The 17,201-nt window shown below is 40.2% G+C and overlaps 1 protein-coding gene across 1 annotated transcript in view; it reads right to left on the bottom strand.

Annotated features, from left to right (window-relative positions):
* kcnq1.2 (potassium voltage-gated channel, KQT-like subfamily, member 1.2) overlaps positions 1-14,359 on the bottom strand; it is a 179,848-nt gene extending 165,489 nt beyond the window's left edge. The window contains exon 1 of the mRNA XM_030731548.1: positions 13,869-14,359. Coding sequence (XP_030587408.1) covers positions 13,869-14,359 — 491 coding nt within the window. The remainder of the gene's footprint in view (positions 1-13,868) is intronic.
* Between the last annotated feature and the right edge of the window lie 2,842 nt (positions 14,360-17,201).

Consider the following 17,201-nt stretch of genomic DNA (forward strand, 5'->3'; position numbering starts at 1 on the left):
CAAGTCCAGTCATGAAATTTCCTCGCTACTAAATATTCTACACTGTCAGTGGTATTATAATACAGTGGAAGTGATTGGGAACAACAGCAACTCAGCCAGGAAGTAGTAGGCCACATAAAATCAGAGCACTGTGTTGCCAGGGTGGCTCAGTGGGTGAGCAGGCAACCACATATGCCACACAGCTGTAGTGCAGGCACCCTGGGTTCACGTCCTACCTGTGGGCCTTTGCTACATGTCTTCCCCTCTCTCTTTTCCCACTGTCCATCTAAATAAGGCCAAAAAAAACAGCTTTTTAAAAAAAAAAAAAAATCATAGAGCAGGACTGAGGTGCAGAGGTCACCAACTTTCTGCAGAGTAGTGTTAATTTTGATTTAGTTTTAGTCATAATTTAGTCATCTGAATAGTTTTAGTTTTAGTCTAGTTTTAGTTGATGAATTATCATGAGAATACAATCGACTAAATCTACAGTCGATTTAGTCAACTAAAATATAAAGGGTGTAAAATGTAAATGCTTTTTCTTCAGTTCCCTTGAATTAGTCATTATACACACTTACACAAAATTAAACATTTATTAAAAGTTATGCAATATTATTAATAATATTAACATTAGCATTTCACCTGCTTTTCAATGATTAGGTGTGTGGGAAACCTGATCATTAACACCACCTTACTGAGATAATACGAGCGTTTTACAGCAGGACACGCTCTGAAAGGTACAGGGCAGTGTTCAGGACTAAGATCAGGAAAGGCTAATCCACCGCGGTGTGGAGATTTTCTCTAAACAAACTCTAAACTGGGAACAACACTTTACCCTGCATGACATTAAAATGCTTACCTTTGCATGGAGATCTAGGTGACTGGTTTGCAGATGTTGTTAAAGATTTGTTGTGTTTTTCCCTGAGATAGTCGCTCCACATGGTTTACACATCGATTTGTTTGTCACAACGTCAAAGGACAAATGTGTCCATACATCGGCTCTTCTCTTTCTCCCTGCTGACATTGTTTACATAACTTAGCTCTATCGGAAGTAAAGACAAATCACAGGCTAGTTTGGTCTTCCCGGGTTTAGAGCAAATTTGTGCAACTGTGCGTTTGATTGGATGTTTTCCTAACTTGTCCCACAAAATTAAATCAGCTCTGATTGGATGTTTTCCTAACTTGTCCCTGCCTTTCACAAAATGACATAAGTTCTGGTTGGATGTCATCCCCGCCAAGCATTTTTGTCTCGTTTTCATTGGTTGACGAAAATGTCAATTAATTTCGTTATCGTTTTTATCCTTTTAGGTGGTTTTAATTTAGTTATCGTCCGGTTTTCGTCATGAAAAAAGGGTCGTTGACAAAAACAATGACGAAAATACTTCGTCAACGAAATTAAAATTGCTGCAGAGTCAATTGCTACAGACCTCCAAACTTCATGTGGCCTTCAGATTAACTCAAGAACAGTGTAGAGAGAGTTCTAGTGGCTGAGCAGCTGCATCCAAGCCTTACATCACCAAGCACAATGCAAAGCTTTTGATGCAGTGGTGTAAACCATGCGACCACTGCACTCAGTGGAGACGCGCTCTCTGTTGTGATGAATCACCCTTCTCCATCTGGCAATCCGATGGCTGAGATGAAGCTGTTAGAGCTGCAAAGGGTGGGCTGACATCAAATAAAACCCTATGGATTAAGAATGGGATGTCACTCAAGTTCACATGTGTGTGAAGGCAGAGCTAATACATTTGGCAATTTTTTGTCTCTCTCTGCCAGAAAGTTATCTGCTCTTTAATTTTAACATTTTACTGCCATTTTAAATTCTGTTTTGATTTGCTGATTTTGAAATATTTTTTTATTTATTTAATACTATTATTGTTAAATAATTTCCCAAAGTAATAGCGTACCTTATCTCAACTATTTAAATTCACTTGGTGCCTTTTAGACTAAATCAGACTGTGAAACCATATGTACTTTTGTTTGTTAAAAAAAATAGAGTAAAAACTAAAACCCAATATTTTGGTTTACTGCTATTCATACTGTCTATTGATTATTCTCTCATATTCTCAGTTAAGATGCATAAAGACCACACATCTCATTTGAAACCCACTGTGGCATGGATATTTTAGTTGATAGCTGTGCAATGTTGCCAAGGCTCAGAGATAAAGGTTAAGACAAGGGCAGGTAAAGTCAAAAATCCATTTCCTGTTTTTTGAAATCAGGTTATTATTAGGATAAGCATAAATATGATACTGTTGGGATGTGGATGTAATAGTCATGTAGGTCATTGACAAGGCCATGTAATCCATGTGTTTTCCTTCAGCGTATTGGATTATATTTGTTTTGCTTTGTAGGGATAGTGCAGCGTAATATCACTGGGATTCCATAGACTGTATCAACAGTGGGAACATCCAGTATATGTTTGGATCAATGCAGATCATTTAAACAAAAAGGAAAACTCAAAAACCATAAAGACCAAATCAATACATTTTTCCAGCATTTGATTGCTTAAAAGAGAGCAAAATGTGTTTTCAGTGATCAGGGAAATTTTTTTAAATTGATCATACAGACTATAAAGAGCCTAATAATTTATGTTCTTAGTCTCTTTGCTATAACAGTGAGTTAAAATAGCTATCAAATGAAATGAAATGTTTGCCCTGTTGTTTAGATTCAGACTAGGGTTGTAAAAATTTTAGGACAATATGTGTAAGCACAAATATCAGATTTTCTACTGTAGCTATACTGAGTAGTGGTGGTGATTACTAGCAGTCTGTAGTGTATGCAGTATCTAAAATTGATGTACTTTGACCATGATTGTAGCTACAAATGTCATATCCCATTGTTTTCTGCAGTGACCCCCACAGGGAGGTGTTTGCTGCAGACAGGACTCAGTCACTCACACCCAGCCAACCTTATTTAAGCGGGCCAAAAACCCTGGGATCTGATTAAAACAAAACAGCTGGGGCTTTAGTGAGCATTATTGACTGCAGATCTATCCAGCATCTCTAAAATGAGTACAGCATAAAGCCACACCAAACCCTCTACTCAATCAGCAGTAAACCTAAGGCAATATAAGCTTAGGAAGCATCACCTAAATACTGATAGCAAACAAGAATAGAACATGTTAATATCTGCGAAATAATGCAGGCACGTGATAGAAATTAGGCAAACACACTTCTTACACTGTACAGAGTGACCATATTATTGCAGTCACACTCAAAAAGTAACTGATCTCTAAAAAGCTTTGAGTGGGAAATTGTCAATAAGCTACTTGACTACTTGTTAATCATTGTGGTTCATTAAATTTCCTTTATTCAACCAGCAGGCTCATATCCACATTGTCTGCAGCCAAAGATGCCTAATTTAACTTAACAAGTGGAAGAATATTTAAAAAGTAAACGTGTTCAGTTTCGAATAATATCCATCCATCCAGTTTTCCATCCATCCATGCACCTTCTTATCCGGAGCCGGGATGCAGGGGGCAGCAGCCTAAGAAGAGAAGCCCAGACCTCCCTCTCCCTAGCCACCTCCACCAGCTCATCCAGGGGAACCCCAAGGCATTCCCAGGTCAACCGAGAGATATGATCTCGCCAGCATGTCCCGGGTCTGCCTCGGGGCCTCTTCCAAGTAGGACATGGCCGGAACACCTCAACTGACTCCTCTCGATGTGGAGGAGCAGCAGCTCTACTTTGAGCCCCTCTCGAACGACTGCCCTCCTCACCGTATCTCTAAGGGAGAGGCCAACCACCCTTCAGAGAAAGCTCATTCCTGCCACTTGTATTCACAATCTTATTCTTTTGGTCACTACCCAAAGCTCATGACCATAGATGAGGGTAGTGACGTAGATTGACCGGTAAATCAACAGCTTCGCTTTCACACTCAGCTCCCTCTTTACTACGACGGACATCAACCTATGTCCTAGGGTGTCCTGGTACCATGTGCACATACGGACATCCTTATGTTCGAATATGGTATTTGTTGCGGACAAACTGTGGTTTTCACAGAAGTCCAATAACCAAACACCACTCGGGTTTCAGATCAGGAAGGCCTTGGTGGCCTCACAATCTCATCTCTCCTTTTGTGGATGATGTGGTCCTGTTGGTTTCAACAGGTGGTGGCCTCAAGCTCGCACCGGAGCAGTTCACAGCCAAGTGTGAAGCAGCAGGTATGAGAATGAGCACCTCCAAGTCTGAGGCCAAGGTTCTCAATCAGAAAAGAGTGGAATGCCCACTCCGTGTCATGGATGAGTTGCTGCCCTAAGTGGAGGAGTTTAAGTATCTAAAGGTCTCCTTAATGAGTGAGGGAAAGGGGGAGCAGGAAACTGACAAGCAGATTGGGGCAATGCCTGCAGTGCTGTGGATGCTGCACCGGTCCGTTGTGGTGAATAGAGAGCTGAGCATGAAAGAGAAGCTGTCAATTTCATCCATTCATTCTCTTCATTGTCACAGGGGGGCAGGAGCCTATCCCAGCTGACATAGGGCAAGAAGCAGGGTACACCTGAGAAAACCCATGCAAACATGGGGAGAACATACAAACTCCACACAGGTAGACCCCAGCCAAGGTAGAATCGAAACAGAGGTGAAGCAAAGAGTGCAGCGAAACGAGACGAGTCATTGGATAAATGCTGGGCTTTGTCCCGCCCATCGGACGCTCAGCGTCTCTGAGGGTCTATGGGGCAGTGGGCTGGCCTCGGCTGGCCCGGACGCTCAGCTTCTGCATGATGATTGGATGATCTGTCTGAGGCTGAATCCCTTTTTGATTGACAGCGAAATGAGCGAATCAGCCATCTTTTGGTGTAAACATCCGTGGGAGCATTTTTAAATTTTCATTCTGTTCTGAGTTGAACCGGAGACTTTCCTAATCCTCTTAGCGGCATTTTCTTTGTTAAAAACGACTAGAGACAAATCGAGCTTCTATTTCTGTTGGGAGGTTTTTTTGTAGCTGCTTGTGTTTGGAGACTGACTTCTATCACTCTTTCTGACTTCTATCGCAGTTTCTGTCCATGATGTAGGCCAAAATTGAGCTTCCCCTCCTTAAAAGACCAGCATCCGCCACTGAATCGAACCTAGGACCTTCTTGTTGTGAGGCAGCAGTGCTAACCACCATCCCACTGTGCTACCAAGCTGTGCTCTCTGAATACTGATAAATATTCATACCTTCACCTATGGTCACGAGCTTTGGGTAGTGACAAAAAACAACAACAACAACAAAAAAAAGACTGCAGATACAAGCGGCAGAAATGAGCTTTCGCCGAAGGGCGGCTGGCCTCTCCCTTAGAGATAGGGTGAAGAGTGCAGTCATTCGAGAGGAGCTCAGAGTAGAGATGATGCTCCTCCACATCAAAAGGAACCAGTTGATGTGGTTTGGGCATCTGACTAGGATGCCTCCTGGGTGAGGAGGCACCCTAGTCAGATGCACCATGGTAGACCCAGGACACACTGGTGAGATCATATCCCTCAGCTGGCCTGGGCACACCTCAGTGTACCCCTAGATAAGCTGAAGGAAGTAGCTGGGGAGAGGAAGATCTGGGTTTCTCTGCTTGGCCAGCTGGCCTAGCCTACCACATTGCTTTTTTATTTTGATTTTCAGGGTATCTTTGAATTCAGCCCTGATAATTTTGATAATTTTCATTTTCAGGAAATGATGTGGCATCCTTTTGTTCCTAACACATTGCCCAGTCCATATTAGTATTTAGCATGATTTTTTTTTTCCTATTGAGTTCTTATTCATTTTCAAAATGTTGCTTTCAATTGTTTTTTGAGCAGTGTTTAATGATTGTTATCAAGCAAACACTGGTGTCTGGAAAGCACAGAGGGTTAAAATTACTAGCTGACAGTTGATTGTAAAACTATCCTTAGCTCAATGCTGATTAAAATTTGACCTACGTCTAAACATTTGCATTTCATCTGAATGTCGAAGCAAAAAGTACAGCCAGCGTAATCAGCAAGCCAAATATTAGCTTTGTATTTGCTTAGCTTGAGCTGCATTTGGTCTGTGCCACTTCTCTGCTGGAAAGCCATGGCCGTTTCAAGTGTCTATCCATTATAGTTTGTCTAGACCCCTAAAAATGCAACTAAATATCCAAGACACTTGATATAAAAAGCTCTCTACAGTGCAGAACATAAATCAGGTAATCAACATTATCTGCCTAGATATGCTTTGTGCCACACTTGGGTCATCAGGTGGGAACCTTTTCAATAACAGGCGTTTTGTTAAGTTGGATAATTCCACCAAACCAGAACCACCTCCCAATCCCCTTTATCTGCAGCCACACACTCAATACTGCCCTCAAAATCAAAACCTTATCAGGAGTTTTGTGTGGCCAACAACTCTTTGAAACCTAAAAGGGCTCTCTTTGCTACTCATCAAAGCCGCTTATCTCCACCATCAAACACATCGCCAAATATAAGTTCAAAACAACCAGACTTCACAAGGCCTGGTTGTTCTGTTTAATATGTTAATCAAAGCTACTCAAGTAAGAATTTTATTCTAACTAGCATTTTCCTTCATAAGTCTACAAGGCCATAACTAGCACAAAAAAGCTCAATTAATATACAATTTCATAATCAGGACACAGATATGTTTATGTAAAGTTTATGTAATGTTTATGTAAATATGTTAAGCTGAAAATCACAATCCAAAAGCACTTTTCAACAAACAACAAACAATAGCTTAAGTGATTATAACTATGGCTTTTAGACTTTACAACTATTTACCCTAACAGCACTAACTAGAGTCAACCATGTTTTTCTTAAGTCAACTTAAAGCTCCATGTACCAATAGTAAGCCAAAGACCTGAGCACTGCATTAGAAAGCAAGAATGGGGACTTGGAGGTAACGTCAAGCTTGGCACTCGCTTTTCAATATCCTAAAGGCGGTTCACATTTTGCCAGGGTGCTTATAGATCTATTTATCTATTTATCCTGCTGATCTCTGTAGGGACTAAAGGTTTTAGAGGCCATCAATGAAACAGTGATTCAACGGAGAGATTTAACATATTTGTTGAGTCTTTTTCTAATTGTACTGTCATGAATTTTAACATTTAACATTCTAACTGTGGCCTGTAAAATCTGAATCTTGGTCTTTTTAAATTTTGCATTGTTTGGGAGTCTAAGAGTCGATGTTGAAGTGATATTACAGGAGAGGACCCAAAAGCTGTGACGTAGAAGTAGAATGTGCAGCAATAAGGGAGCCTTTATTAGCTGACGAGGAGTCCAAAAATGAAATACAATAAGAGCACAAGGTAGAATCTAGAAACCCAAAACACAAGGAAACTAGAACAGGGCAGCAAAATAGGGGCACAACAACAGAGGAACTGACAAAGAGGAACCCAGGACTATATATACAGTGTACTAATTAACTCAGCAACTAACAAGAGGGGAAAAAGCACAGGTAAAAACAATCAACAACAGGTGAAAACAGGGTTAGGATGGCCGTCATAGAGGAGGAAAAACTAAAAGGTAAAATGAAATACAACAGAAAACTGACCTTCAGACTAAAACAGGAAATAACCAAAAGACAAATATTAATCACAGAGACAAGAAAACTCAAACTAGACATGATAACAGAGACAGAGCAAAAGGCACTAACAGAAATATAAGAAAGCAATTTAGCTTAGTTGTTTTGCATTTTATCTGAGGTTGTATTTAGATTATTGTAAGACCTGCTGAGGACCAGATTATTTTTACATTATGACACATAAAATCTTAGAATTGATAGAGCGTGCACCTTATTTTTACCTTGGCTGTTGGTGCTTTTTGATGCTTATATTGCATCTAAGGCCAGCATTTATCTGTAGGCACAGAGTCTAAGACCAACATCACTTTAGTGATTTTAATTTAAAAAATAAATAAATAAAAAAAATCACAAAGCAAGCAAACATAAATTACCCTTACCATTACTGCTAGAGAGCACAATCAGAGACAGAGCAGCCCTCCAAAACCCTCTTTATTAACCCACCCTGCCCTCCCCACCCTGTCCATGAACAGCTTAAGGTGGATTACACCACATCAGCCACCAGCCATAAACATGGATATTCTATCCTGGCTTAGTTATCATCTTGTCCACCAAATACTTGGAAAATAGAGAAAAAATATCCTTATAGGTTGAAGCACATCAGTCCCAGAGAAATAGTTCACATGGCCATGTCATTCATAACCAGTAACATCCACCAGTATACAGTTCAGTCATAAAGCATTCAGATCGTCTCAATTCTTTATCACATTTTGACAGGTTGTTTATGTTAAATTGGTTTAAATTTATTTTTCCCTCTACACTTGCTCTCACATGGGAAAAAAGCAAAACAAAATTTATAAATGTCAAAAAGGAAAAAAAGATGAATTCAATATTCAAACCCTGACTGACATTTAGCTCAGGTTAGCCAGATATGCAGACTGAATAGAAAAGGCAGGTAATTGCTCAGGGCCCCAGAATGTTAGGTGTCCCCAACATCTCTAGAAAATGGCTCCTGAAATTGGCCGACAGATACCATCCAGCTTACCTGAGGTTCAGAGAATACGCCAAATGAATGGCAGAAATAACCCAAATCAAGGAATGTAATGCTTGTTGCATCATACCAACAAAACTCAAATAAAGGTGTTATGCCAACTTCCCATAGTGCATCCTGTTCCCGGGTGTTCCCCAGGTAAGCGACGCACACACACCTGGCCATCTACATGATGTAGAAGAAAATGTGATTCATCAGACCAGGCCACCTTCTTCCATTGCTCCATGGTCCAGTTCTGATGCTCACATGCACAATTCAATTCAATTCTATTTATATAGCACCAAATCACAAGAAACAGTCACCTCAAGGTGCTTTATATTGTAAGGCAAAGACCCCACAATAATTAGAGAGAAATCCCAACAGTCAAAACGACCCCCTATGAGCAAGAATTCGGCTACAGTGAGCAGGAAAAACTCCCTTTTAACAGGAAGAAACCTCCGGCAGAACCAGGCTCAGGGAGGGGCAGTCATCTGCTGTGACTGGTTGGAGCTGAGACAGGACAAAAGACACACTGTGGAAGAGAGCCAGAGATTAATAATAACTAATGATTAAATCCAGAGTGGGGTATAAACAGACTAAAAAATGTGAATGAAAAGAAACACTCAGCGCATCATAGAAACCCCCCCCAGCAGCCTAGGCCTATTGCAGCATAAGTAAAGGATGGTTCAGGGTCACCTGATCCAGCCCTAACTATAACCTTGATCAAAAAGGAAAGTTTTAAAACTAATTTTAGAAACAGAGAGGGTGTCTGTCTCCTGAATCCAAATTGGGAGCTGGTTCCACAGAAGAGGGGCCTGAAAGCTGAAGGCTCTGCCTCCCATTCTACTCTTTAAGTATCCTAGGAACCACAAGTAAGCCAACAGTCTGAGAGCGAAGTGCTCTATTGGGGTGATATGTTACTATAAGGACTTTAAGATAAGATGAGGCCTGATTATTCAAGACACATTGTTGGCGCTTTCAGCAGGTGACAGGGGTCAGCATGGGCACCCTGACTGGTCTGTAGTTATGCAACCCCCTTCACAACAAACTGCAATACACTGTTTCTATCAGAACCAGCATGAACTTTTTCAGTAATTTGAACTATATTAGCTTGTCCGTTGGATCAGATCACACAGGCCAGCCTTCCCTGCCTATGTCCATCAGTGAGCCTTGGCCGCCCATGACCCTGTCACTGGTTCACCGCTGTTCCTTCCTCCAACCAGTTTTAATAGAAACTGACAACTGCAGACTGGGAACAACCCATAAGAGCTGCAGTTTTGGAGCTGCTCTGAACCAGTCACCAAGCCATCACAATTTGACCCTTCTCAAACTCACTCAGATCCTTACACCTTCCCATTTTTCCTGCTTCTAACACATCAACTTTGAGGACAAAATGTTCACTTGCTCTTGATTATATTCCACCCACTAACAGGTGCCATGATGAAGAGAATCAGTGTTATCCACTTCACCAGTCAGTGGTCATAATTTTATGCTTGATCAGTGTATTTGCTCAAACTTTTGAAACTCCTTATTCACTTTATTATGGAGTATTAAGTGTAGACAAATGTGTCATTTGAACCATTCTGGCATAAGGCTGCAACATAACAAACTGAATGCTAGAAAATGAGCTGTATGTCACATTTCACATCAGTAACAACCAAAGGCAAACCCTTAGCTTCTCTGCACATTTCAATTGCAAATTTACACACCCAACAATGTATTTACAACAAAGCAACAATGTAACTGCTAAACAGCACCAGGAAAGCCAAAGACCAAGACAAACATCCTAGGAGTAGGATAACTGAAATTTTAAAAAATGTAATCTTAAACTATATCATTTCCATATAGTTAGCAAATGATATTGCCCATTAAAAACAAGCCTTTTTAGTGTAAAATGGATGTGAGACATACACTCAGACATAATCTCTAGTAGGCAGATAGAGGAGTTCTCCTGTCTGTCTGCATAGATAGAGGGGAATGCCTGGAAGCTGAGGATTCACTACAGCCATTTCAATAATCTCTCGAGATATAAAAACACAATAAAAGCAAGTATTTAAGACAACATCTGGCCCACTGCTTTTTCAAGAGGATAAACAGCTGCAATACTTTCTCCACTGTAAACTGGTTGTGTTTCAGTATTAGTAAAAACTATTTTTATCATATATCAACAATTTTTTAATACAAACATAGAAGTTAAACGTGAAATGTGGCTTTCATAATAAGTTATGCTAATTAATTTTTCACTGTTTCAGCTTGAAACTTTTTTTTTGGTCTCAAACATATTTTATCTCCATGTTTGTTTGAAGGAAACTGAGTGGACAGACTTTGGTAGGTAAGAGGACCCAGAGGTACGGTGATATCCAGCTTGTAGTCTGAGAAGGGCATTTAGGAATCATGAGGATATACATGTTTATTCCCCGTGGTTATGTAAAAGACTCAGAGGGAGTGGCCCAAACATGAAGAGGATCACTGCCCCAGGTTCTCTGTATACTGGTGAGTGTGTATTGCATAAGACTCTTTTTGGACACATGTCCACGTATGCTGTCCGGGGTCCAAGGGATTTCTGCCCACTTTGACTAACTCTGGCATCATTAGCATGGCATGCGTGTACATGTTTGAGTTCCTGCCAGTCTAATGGGTACATAATGAATATAACTGTTTATATATTTCACACGCATAATGTTTTTTTTTATACTATTCTGTTTTCCACCATCCACAGGAGAGATAATTATCAAATTATCTAATGATTATTTTCTGTTTCATTCATTCTTTGTGATTAATTAATTTTCTGTAGCCCTTCTCTTAAAGTCCTTCTCTTAGCATTAATTAAACCCAAAATATTCCTGTTGATTCAAAATGTTTTAAAAAATTTTTAATGATAAAATTTCCTGTGTGCATACTAGTATATACATGAATAAGCAAATAAGTCCCCTCTAAATAATGCTTGCCTGATCTCTCCACCATGCTTTCTCCCTGCATGTGCAAGTCCCACTCATTTACAAGCTAAATGGAGGGGGATGCAGCACCCGTTCACACTGTCACAGACTAAGCAGGAGAGAAATTGGCAGTGCTTAATTTGTAAATTCAGATACTGGAACAGCACAGGTCTCTATGTTCCAGGTGAGTCAGTGGAAAGTCAGAGTAGGGATTTAAAAAAGTACATTAACTGAGGCACAGTGGACAATTTCCAGGTCACAAACAAAGCATTTGGAGGTATTATTTGGGTGATTTTATTACACTTATGGTAGCTGTCGTCAAATTAAGTGGCATTACCCTAACTTCAACTCAGGTAATGTTATCTTCACTTCACCTTTCCCTTCTCCGGTTGGAGGGTTTTCCATGGGTTATCTACATATGGAAAAATGGCCTTCTGAATGCTTGTTTTTGAGACTATCAGTCATCTAACTGCAGTGTCACATCTATAAAAAGGCCTACTTCAGTGTATATTCATTCTGTCTATCCAAGATCTTCTGAGATTGTGTTAACGGGTGTTTTTTTGTTTTTTTTTTAAGATATGCACTTACTAACATTTTATCTCGCAGTCCAACCAAACTACCAAATTTAAGCATCTGCGTGTGTGTTGATTTGCTGAAAATGTCCCTGACCGTTGCACAATAAAGGCAATGATGAATTAGCTAACCACCTGCATTGTGTGTGTGCTGTTTGTATGTCATCTTGATGTAGAGCAGGGCTTTTCAAGCTGACCTATTAATACTGTCATGAGTGCTGTATGAAGTCCTTTGTATCTCTTTTCTCCCCTGCCAAATCCGAGAAGAGGACGGGGGATTGAATGGCCACAGCTATAGCCATCGACAAGTAAGAGTTACTTAAAGGAGTTTCAGCAGGGATCAGTTAGAAGGGTTTAATATTGAATGAAGAGCAGTCTCAGGTTCACTGCCACTGTTTGAACTTTAGAGCCTCAATTAAGAACGATCAACAATGCAAAGCACAGAAGGAAAAGAAACTGAATTTTTCCACTGTTTCCGCTTATCTTTGACAGACAAAAGTAATAATGTGACAGACTAATTCTATTTCTCTTCAAGCACAGTTTTACATAGAAATAGATGAAACATAATGAGCAATGTATTGTTTTCAATTTGGCCTAGAATATAATTAAATCATAATCTTATTTGAAAGCAACTGAGCTAAAGCACTGCAGAACATCTCAGATGCAGCATGCGCAGTTATTGCTGCATATCAGGCCCAAATACTGACGCCTCCACGGCCAATTTAGAGCCACTAATCATTCGAATTAATGTAAAAAGCAGAACTCTTTGAAATACAGAGACTGTACTCTTGAGATTATTATTCCAAATGGCATCTCTTCTATTTCACTGAGTGGAGGCCTTGAAGTTAAAATTCTGTCCAAATTATATTTTCCTTAAAACTGGTCTAAATCTATGGGCTCAAGGCTCATTATGACTAAACTGGGGGATACTTCAGATATTATAGAAGATCCTTCTCTCACATGTTACACGTGAGCTTGTGAATTAGTTTGATTTCCAAGATTTCTATTCTTGCCATTTCTATGTTTGCAAAAAGATAAGCTAACTGCAGATTTCTAAGATATCTAAGTGTATCCCACCTTTCAACCTGTGACAGCTGGGATAGGCTCTAGCCCTTTGTGGCCCTAAATTGAGAAGCAGATGGATTGATGGATGGATGGATGGATGGATGGATGGATGGATGGATGGATGGATGGATGGATGGATGGAACAGTGTGCTTTTCTGTACAAGAACTGGTTTTCCTTATGAATTTTTTTCTTAAGCATCTGGCATCTTTTTAACAACTTCAAATGAATTAATTTTACTTTCAAGAATATTTGAAATGGATCAGATAAAACATACTCATGCATCACAGCATACAGGCTCTGTTTTTATGCATGACATAATTTTATCCGTTGACAAAGAGCTGAAAAGACTGAGCTAGTCAGAATCAGACGTGTGATTAGCCAGATCACATTGACCTGCTTCTGCCGGGCTTTCTTAAAACAACCACAGAGGGAAGGCCTACAGACACCACTTCTTCTGTTACTGGGAACCAGAGCTTCACACTGGAAGGAGAAGGACTAGATGTAATTAAAAAGAGAGCATCAGGAGCTAATGAAATGACACCACAGAAAGTCTCCTTAATTTTTTTTTTACAGATTTTTAACACTTCCATGAAAGTTTTTACAGTTTTTTGACCTAAGTGTTTATACAGCAGATAATTCTCATGGAAGCTTATTCTGCTTTATTTTCCATTGTGTTCACATGGATTGTCTTCTTGAACACTCCCAACTCTCTTACGTTGCCATTTGTACCTAACGCAAGCTCGTGATCTTCTGCAATCAACTTATACTGCCCTGCTGCCAAGCCGATGTGAAGTGTGTACTGAAATCAGTGTACAGAGAACCTGACAGGTACTCACACAAGGAAGTGGTAGAGGAAGCACTTCAATCCAGCAGGTCTCTCTAGGAAGTTGTAAATATCCCCCTGCATGCTAGTCTTGATGTAAGGGCTCTGGAATTCCTTCTGATGATGACGCAGCCAGCTTGAACGAGGGAGAGGTGGCGGGATAGATAGAGAGGGCTGCCTCTCTACAATCTGTAGGGCTGGGTCATTTGTGTCTGCTGGTGGACAGCAGGGAATGCCTGATCCATTATTCACCGCTGCGGGCTCTGGTTCCAGTGAAACAGGAGAGTAGTGGCTCCTATCAGGTGCAGGAGACCTGAGGGCAGCGCTGCTGGAAGTAGCGCAGGTGGAAGATGCAAGGCCAACATCCATATCCTGGTCCAGGTTGATGCTGGTGCTGGCATATCCGTTTGGGCTGCAACTTATGAAGGAGCTGCCCAGCCTGCTGCTACTGTCATGTTGTACATGGCATGTCGCGTGAAAGGAGCGTGTCCGTCTTTCCCCCATGTTGCCCTGCAGGACGAGCCAGTTCAAAGAGGGCCAAGGGGGAATGAAAAGCCTTGGGAAATCCTGATTGTTCCAATGAAGGAAAGAGGCCAGCCGGATTAAAAAACTAGCCAGGCATGGCTAGCTACCTGCTGCAGAGAGGAGTTCTCTTTGCTGGACTGCATCTGTGTCCATACCTGGAACAGAAGAAATTCCATGAGTCATGCAGATAATATCTTCAGAAAAAGCCTGCTCCTCTACTAACATGCTTGTTAGCTTAGTGTCGTAAGAGACAAATAATAATTGGATGCTATAAAGTATAGTTAGTCATTTAAAACCAAGACATTCTTACAAAAAAAGGCTTTTTTTTTATATCACCTGGGTTAAATGATTGACATTCAAGCACAGCAAGGAAAAATGAAACATTTTTACTCTGTTAAGAATCTGCAAAATACTAAATGTGGTTCCCTTCAGCCTGTTGCCTTTAAACTGTGATTATATGCAGATCAGGGATGTTTTGTGGGTTTTTTTTGCTTAGGGCACTGATGCCAATTAAAGCTTTCCATTGTGTAACTGTAATTGCCCTAGTTGCAGTCTAAGATGCATCTACAGAAAGTACAGTGTCGTGGCAATTCCAAGGTTTTTTTTTTTTTTAAAGATGGAAAGAAAGAAGAGGGGCTTTCCATTCAAAAGAAATCCTAGCGATATTCCTATTGCTACTGCTTAGGCTGCAACACTGTGACTTGTAAGCTGTGAGCATTACGAAAGTGTAACAGGGACATAATATTCCCAAGACGCAAATCGCACAGTAGTTAATGTGGCAGTAACAGGTCAACACACGAGTCCATTTCCACCAGCTCTCTCTGGGGATTTTCTACTGTAAAAACAACATCCTGTTAAAGTATCCTTGATGGGTGTCATAACCTCTCTACTCTTCCATCTGGAAGCTATACAGATGCGCAATGTGCACTCTGCTACTGTTAAATTTAAATTCAGAGAAAATAATTCAGCATTTTTAGCAGCCAACAACAGTATTTAAGCTTCTGCTGCTACAATGTGACCTTCACTACTGGTTACACAAAGTGTGTCACATCGCAAACGCTTAATCAACGTGCAACCACACAAAAATTAGACTGATTAAAGCTCTGGATAACCGTACCCACGTGAATTATTATTTTGTAGCTTCTCTCTCACCTTTCTCCAAGCTTTTTTTTTTTTTTTAAACTGACAGATGTAGTCAGATTGAGGTTAAAGTCATGCATTATTATTTAAAGATTTATAAAAAAAAAAGCCCTTCTCCCATGAATTCATGCTACTGTATTCAGCTAAATGAAGATATGTTTATTGAAGTAACCCTTTATCACTGAGGCCAGCACAGGTTAATATAAGCATTACAGAAGTCACTGATTATAGCTCTAACAACCTTATGGGAAGAAATGTATAGTTGTATGTGCTGTGCACAACACAACCACTGAGTCTGCACAGGGCAGAGAACCTAATTCTGGACAGCTGACAACTTTCCATCTGCCAAATCAAAGCCTTGCTATCATATGTACAGTTAATGAATGTATAAACATCAGGTAGGCGATATAGTGTCTTCTCTGGAAAGATGCTCAACCAGGCAGTGTGATAGATGACCGGATGTTACCTAAAAGGATCGGAAAAAAAAAAGGTCTGATGGGACAAGAGAGGTAGGTAATTGGAGGCAGCCAGCCCCGTCCATATCTGTCCTCAGTTATGGTGGAGCTGATGACAGGAGCCACATGTCTCCCTTTAGATAGAGTTTCTACCTTCAAAAACTACACAGTCGTCAGACACACAATGAACTGTCAGGCATGCATAGACTGCTCTGGGACTCTACAGTTACAGAGTATTATGTGACTTTCCATTAAACTGAACTGACCCATGTGGGGGGCGTATAACAAATTATATGACAGCATATGGTTTTAAACATAAAATATGTTACACTACCTAAAAACCTTCACTTTCCCCCGTCCATTTGTTAAACATAACTCCTAAAGGTAATAAGCAGACAATGCTGTTTAAATGAAAGTGTCTAATCAGTTAAGAGTCAAGTGAGTGGCCTATAGGAGGGATTTAACACTACACGCTACTGTCCTAAACAACATGTCAGAATATTACGTTAGAGCTTACCTTTAACTCATACAACACGACTCAAGTTGTTATCAGGGCACCAAGTTCCTCTTTTCTGCTTTGTATGAAGACAATATCCAGTGGTACGGCAACTCACATCAGAAATGATCCACCAGCGCTCAAAAACATAAGAAACACCGCAAACACTGGGAAACCACGATTCTTTAATCGGCTGCAGCCTGCAGGACTTGTCCCTTTGAAGCGCATCACAGCTTGGCCAGGACACATGGTGCGTTTACGGGTAAGAGGAAATCTCCTATAATCGAGATGCAAACTTAGGATATGTCCAGAATTAAAATATAAAGGGTTAATCGTTTTTTTGTAATAGCTCGTACTAGTGTGTTAGTATTACGTTATGTTATGATATTAAGTGTAACAGTAAAAAGTAACAGATACAACTGTTTAATGTATTTTATTACCCTATTGCTGCCATTAACCACCTTCACATATATTGAAAAGACGTTTTAAAAAATAAGTTATTTTTTTCAGTAAAAAAGCAAGAAATGTTACGACTAGCTATGGTCATAAAGAGAATGGGTCAACCAGGAGAACAACTGTTTTGGTCAGAGGCCATATACTTTACTACATTTTTTTTATTTGACATGTTTAAGTTTAACATCTTTGTTTGTTTTGTTGTTGTTTCTTTAACTTGCACCATCATAATTAAAATTTTCAGACGGTCTTTGAACGCACCGAAGAGCAGCAGCTG

The sequence above is a fragment of the Archocentrus centrarchus genome, chromosome 6 (assembly GCF_007364275.1).
Source record: "Archocentrus centrarchus isolate MPI-CPG fArcCen1 chromosome 6, fArcCen1, whole genome shotgun sequence".
Taxonomy (NCBI): domain Eukaryota; kingdom Metazoa; phylum Chordata; class Actinopteri; order Cichliformes; family Cichlidae; genus Archocentrus; species Archocentrus centrarchus.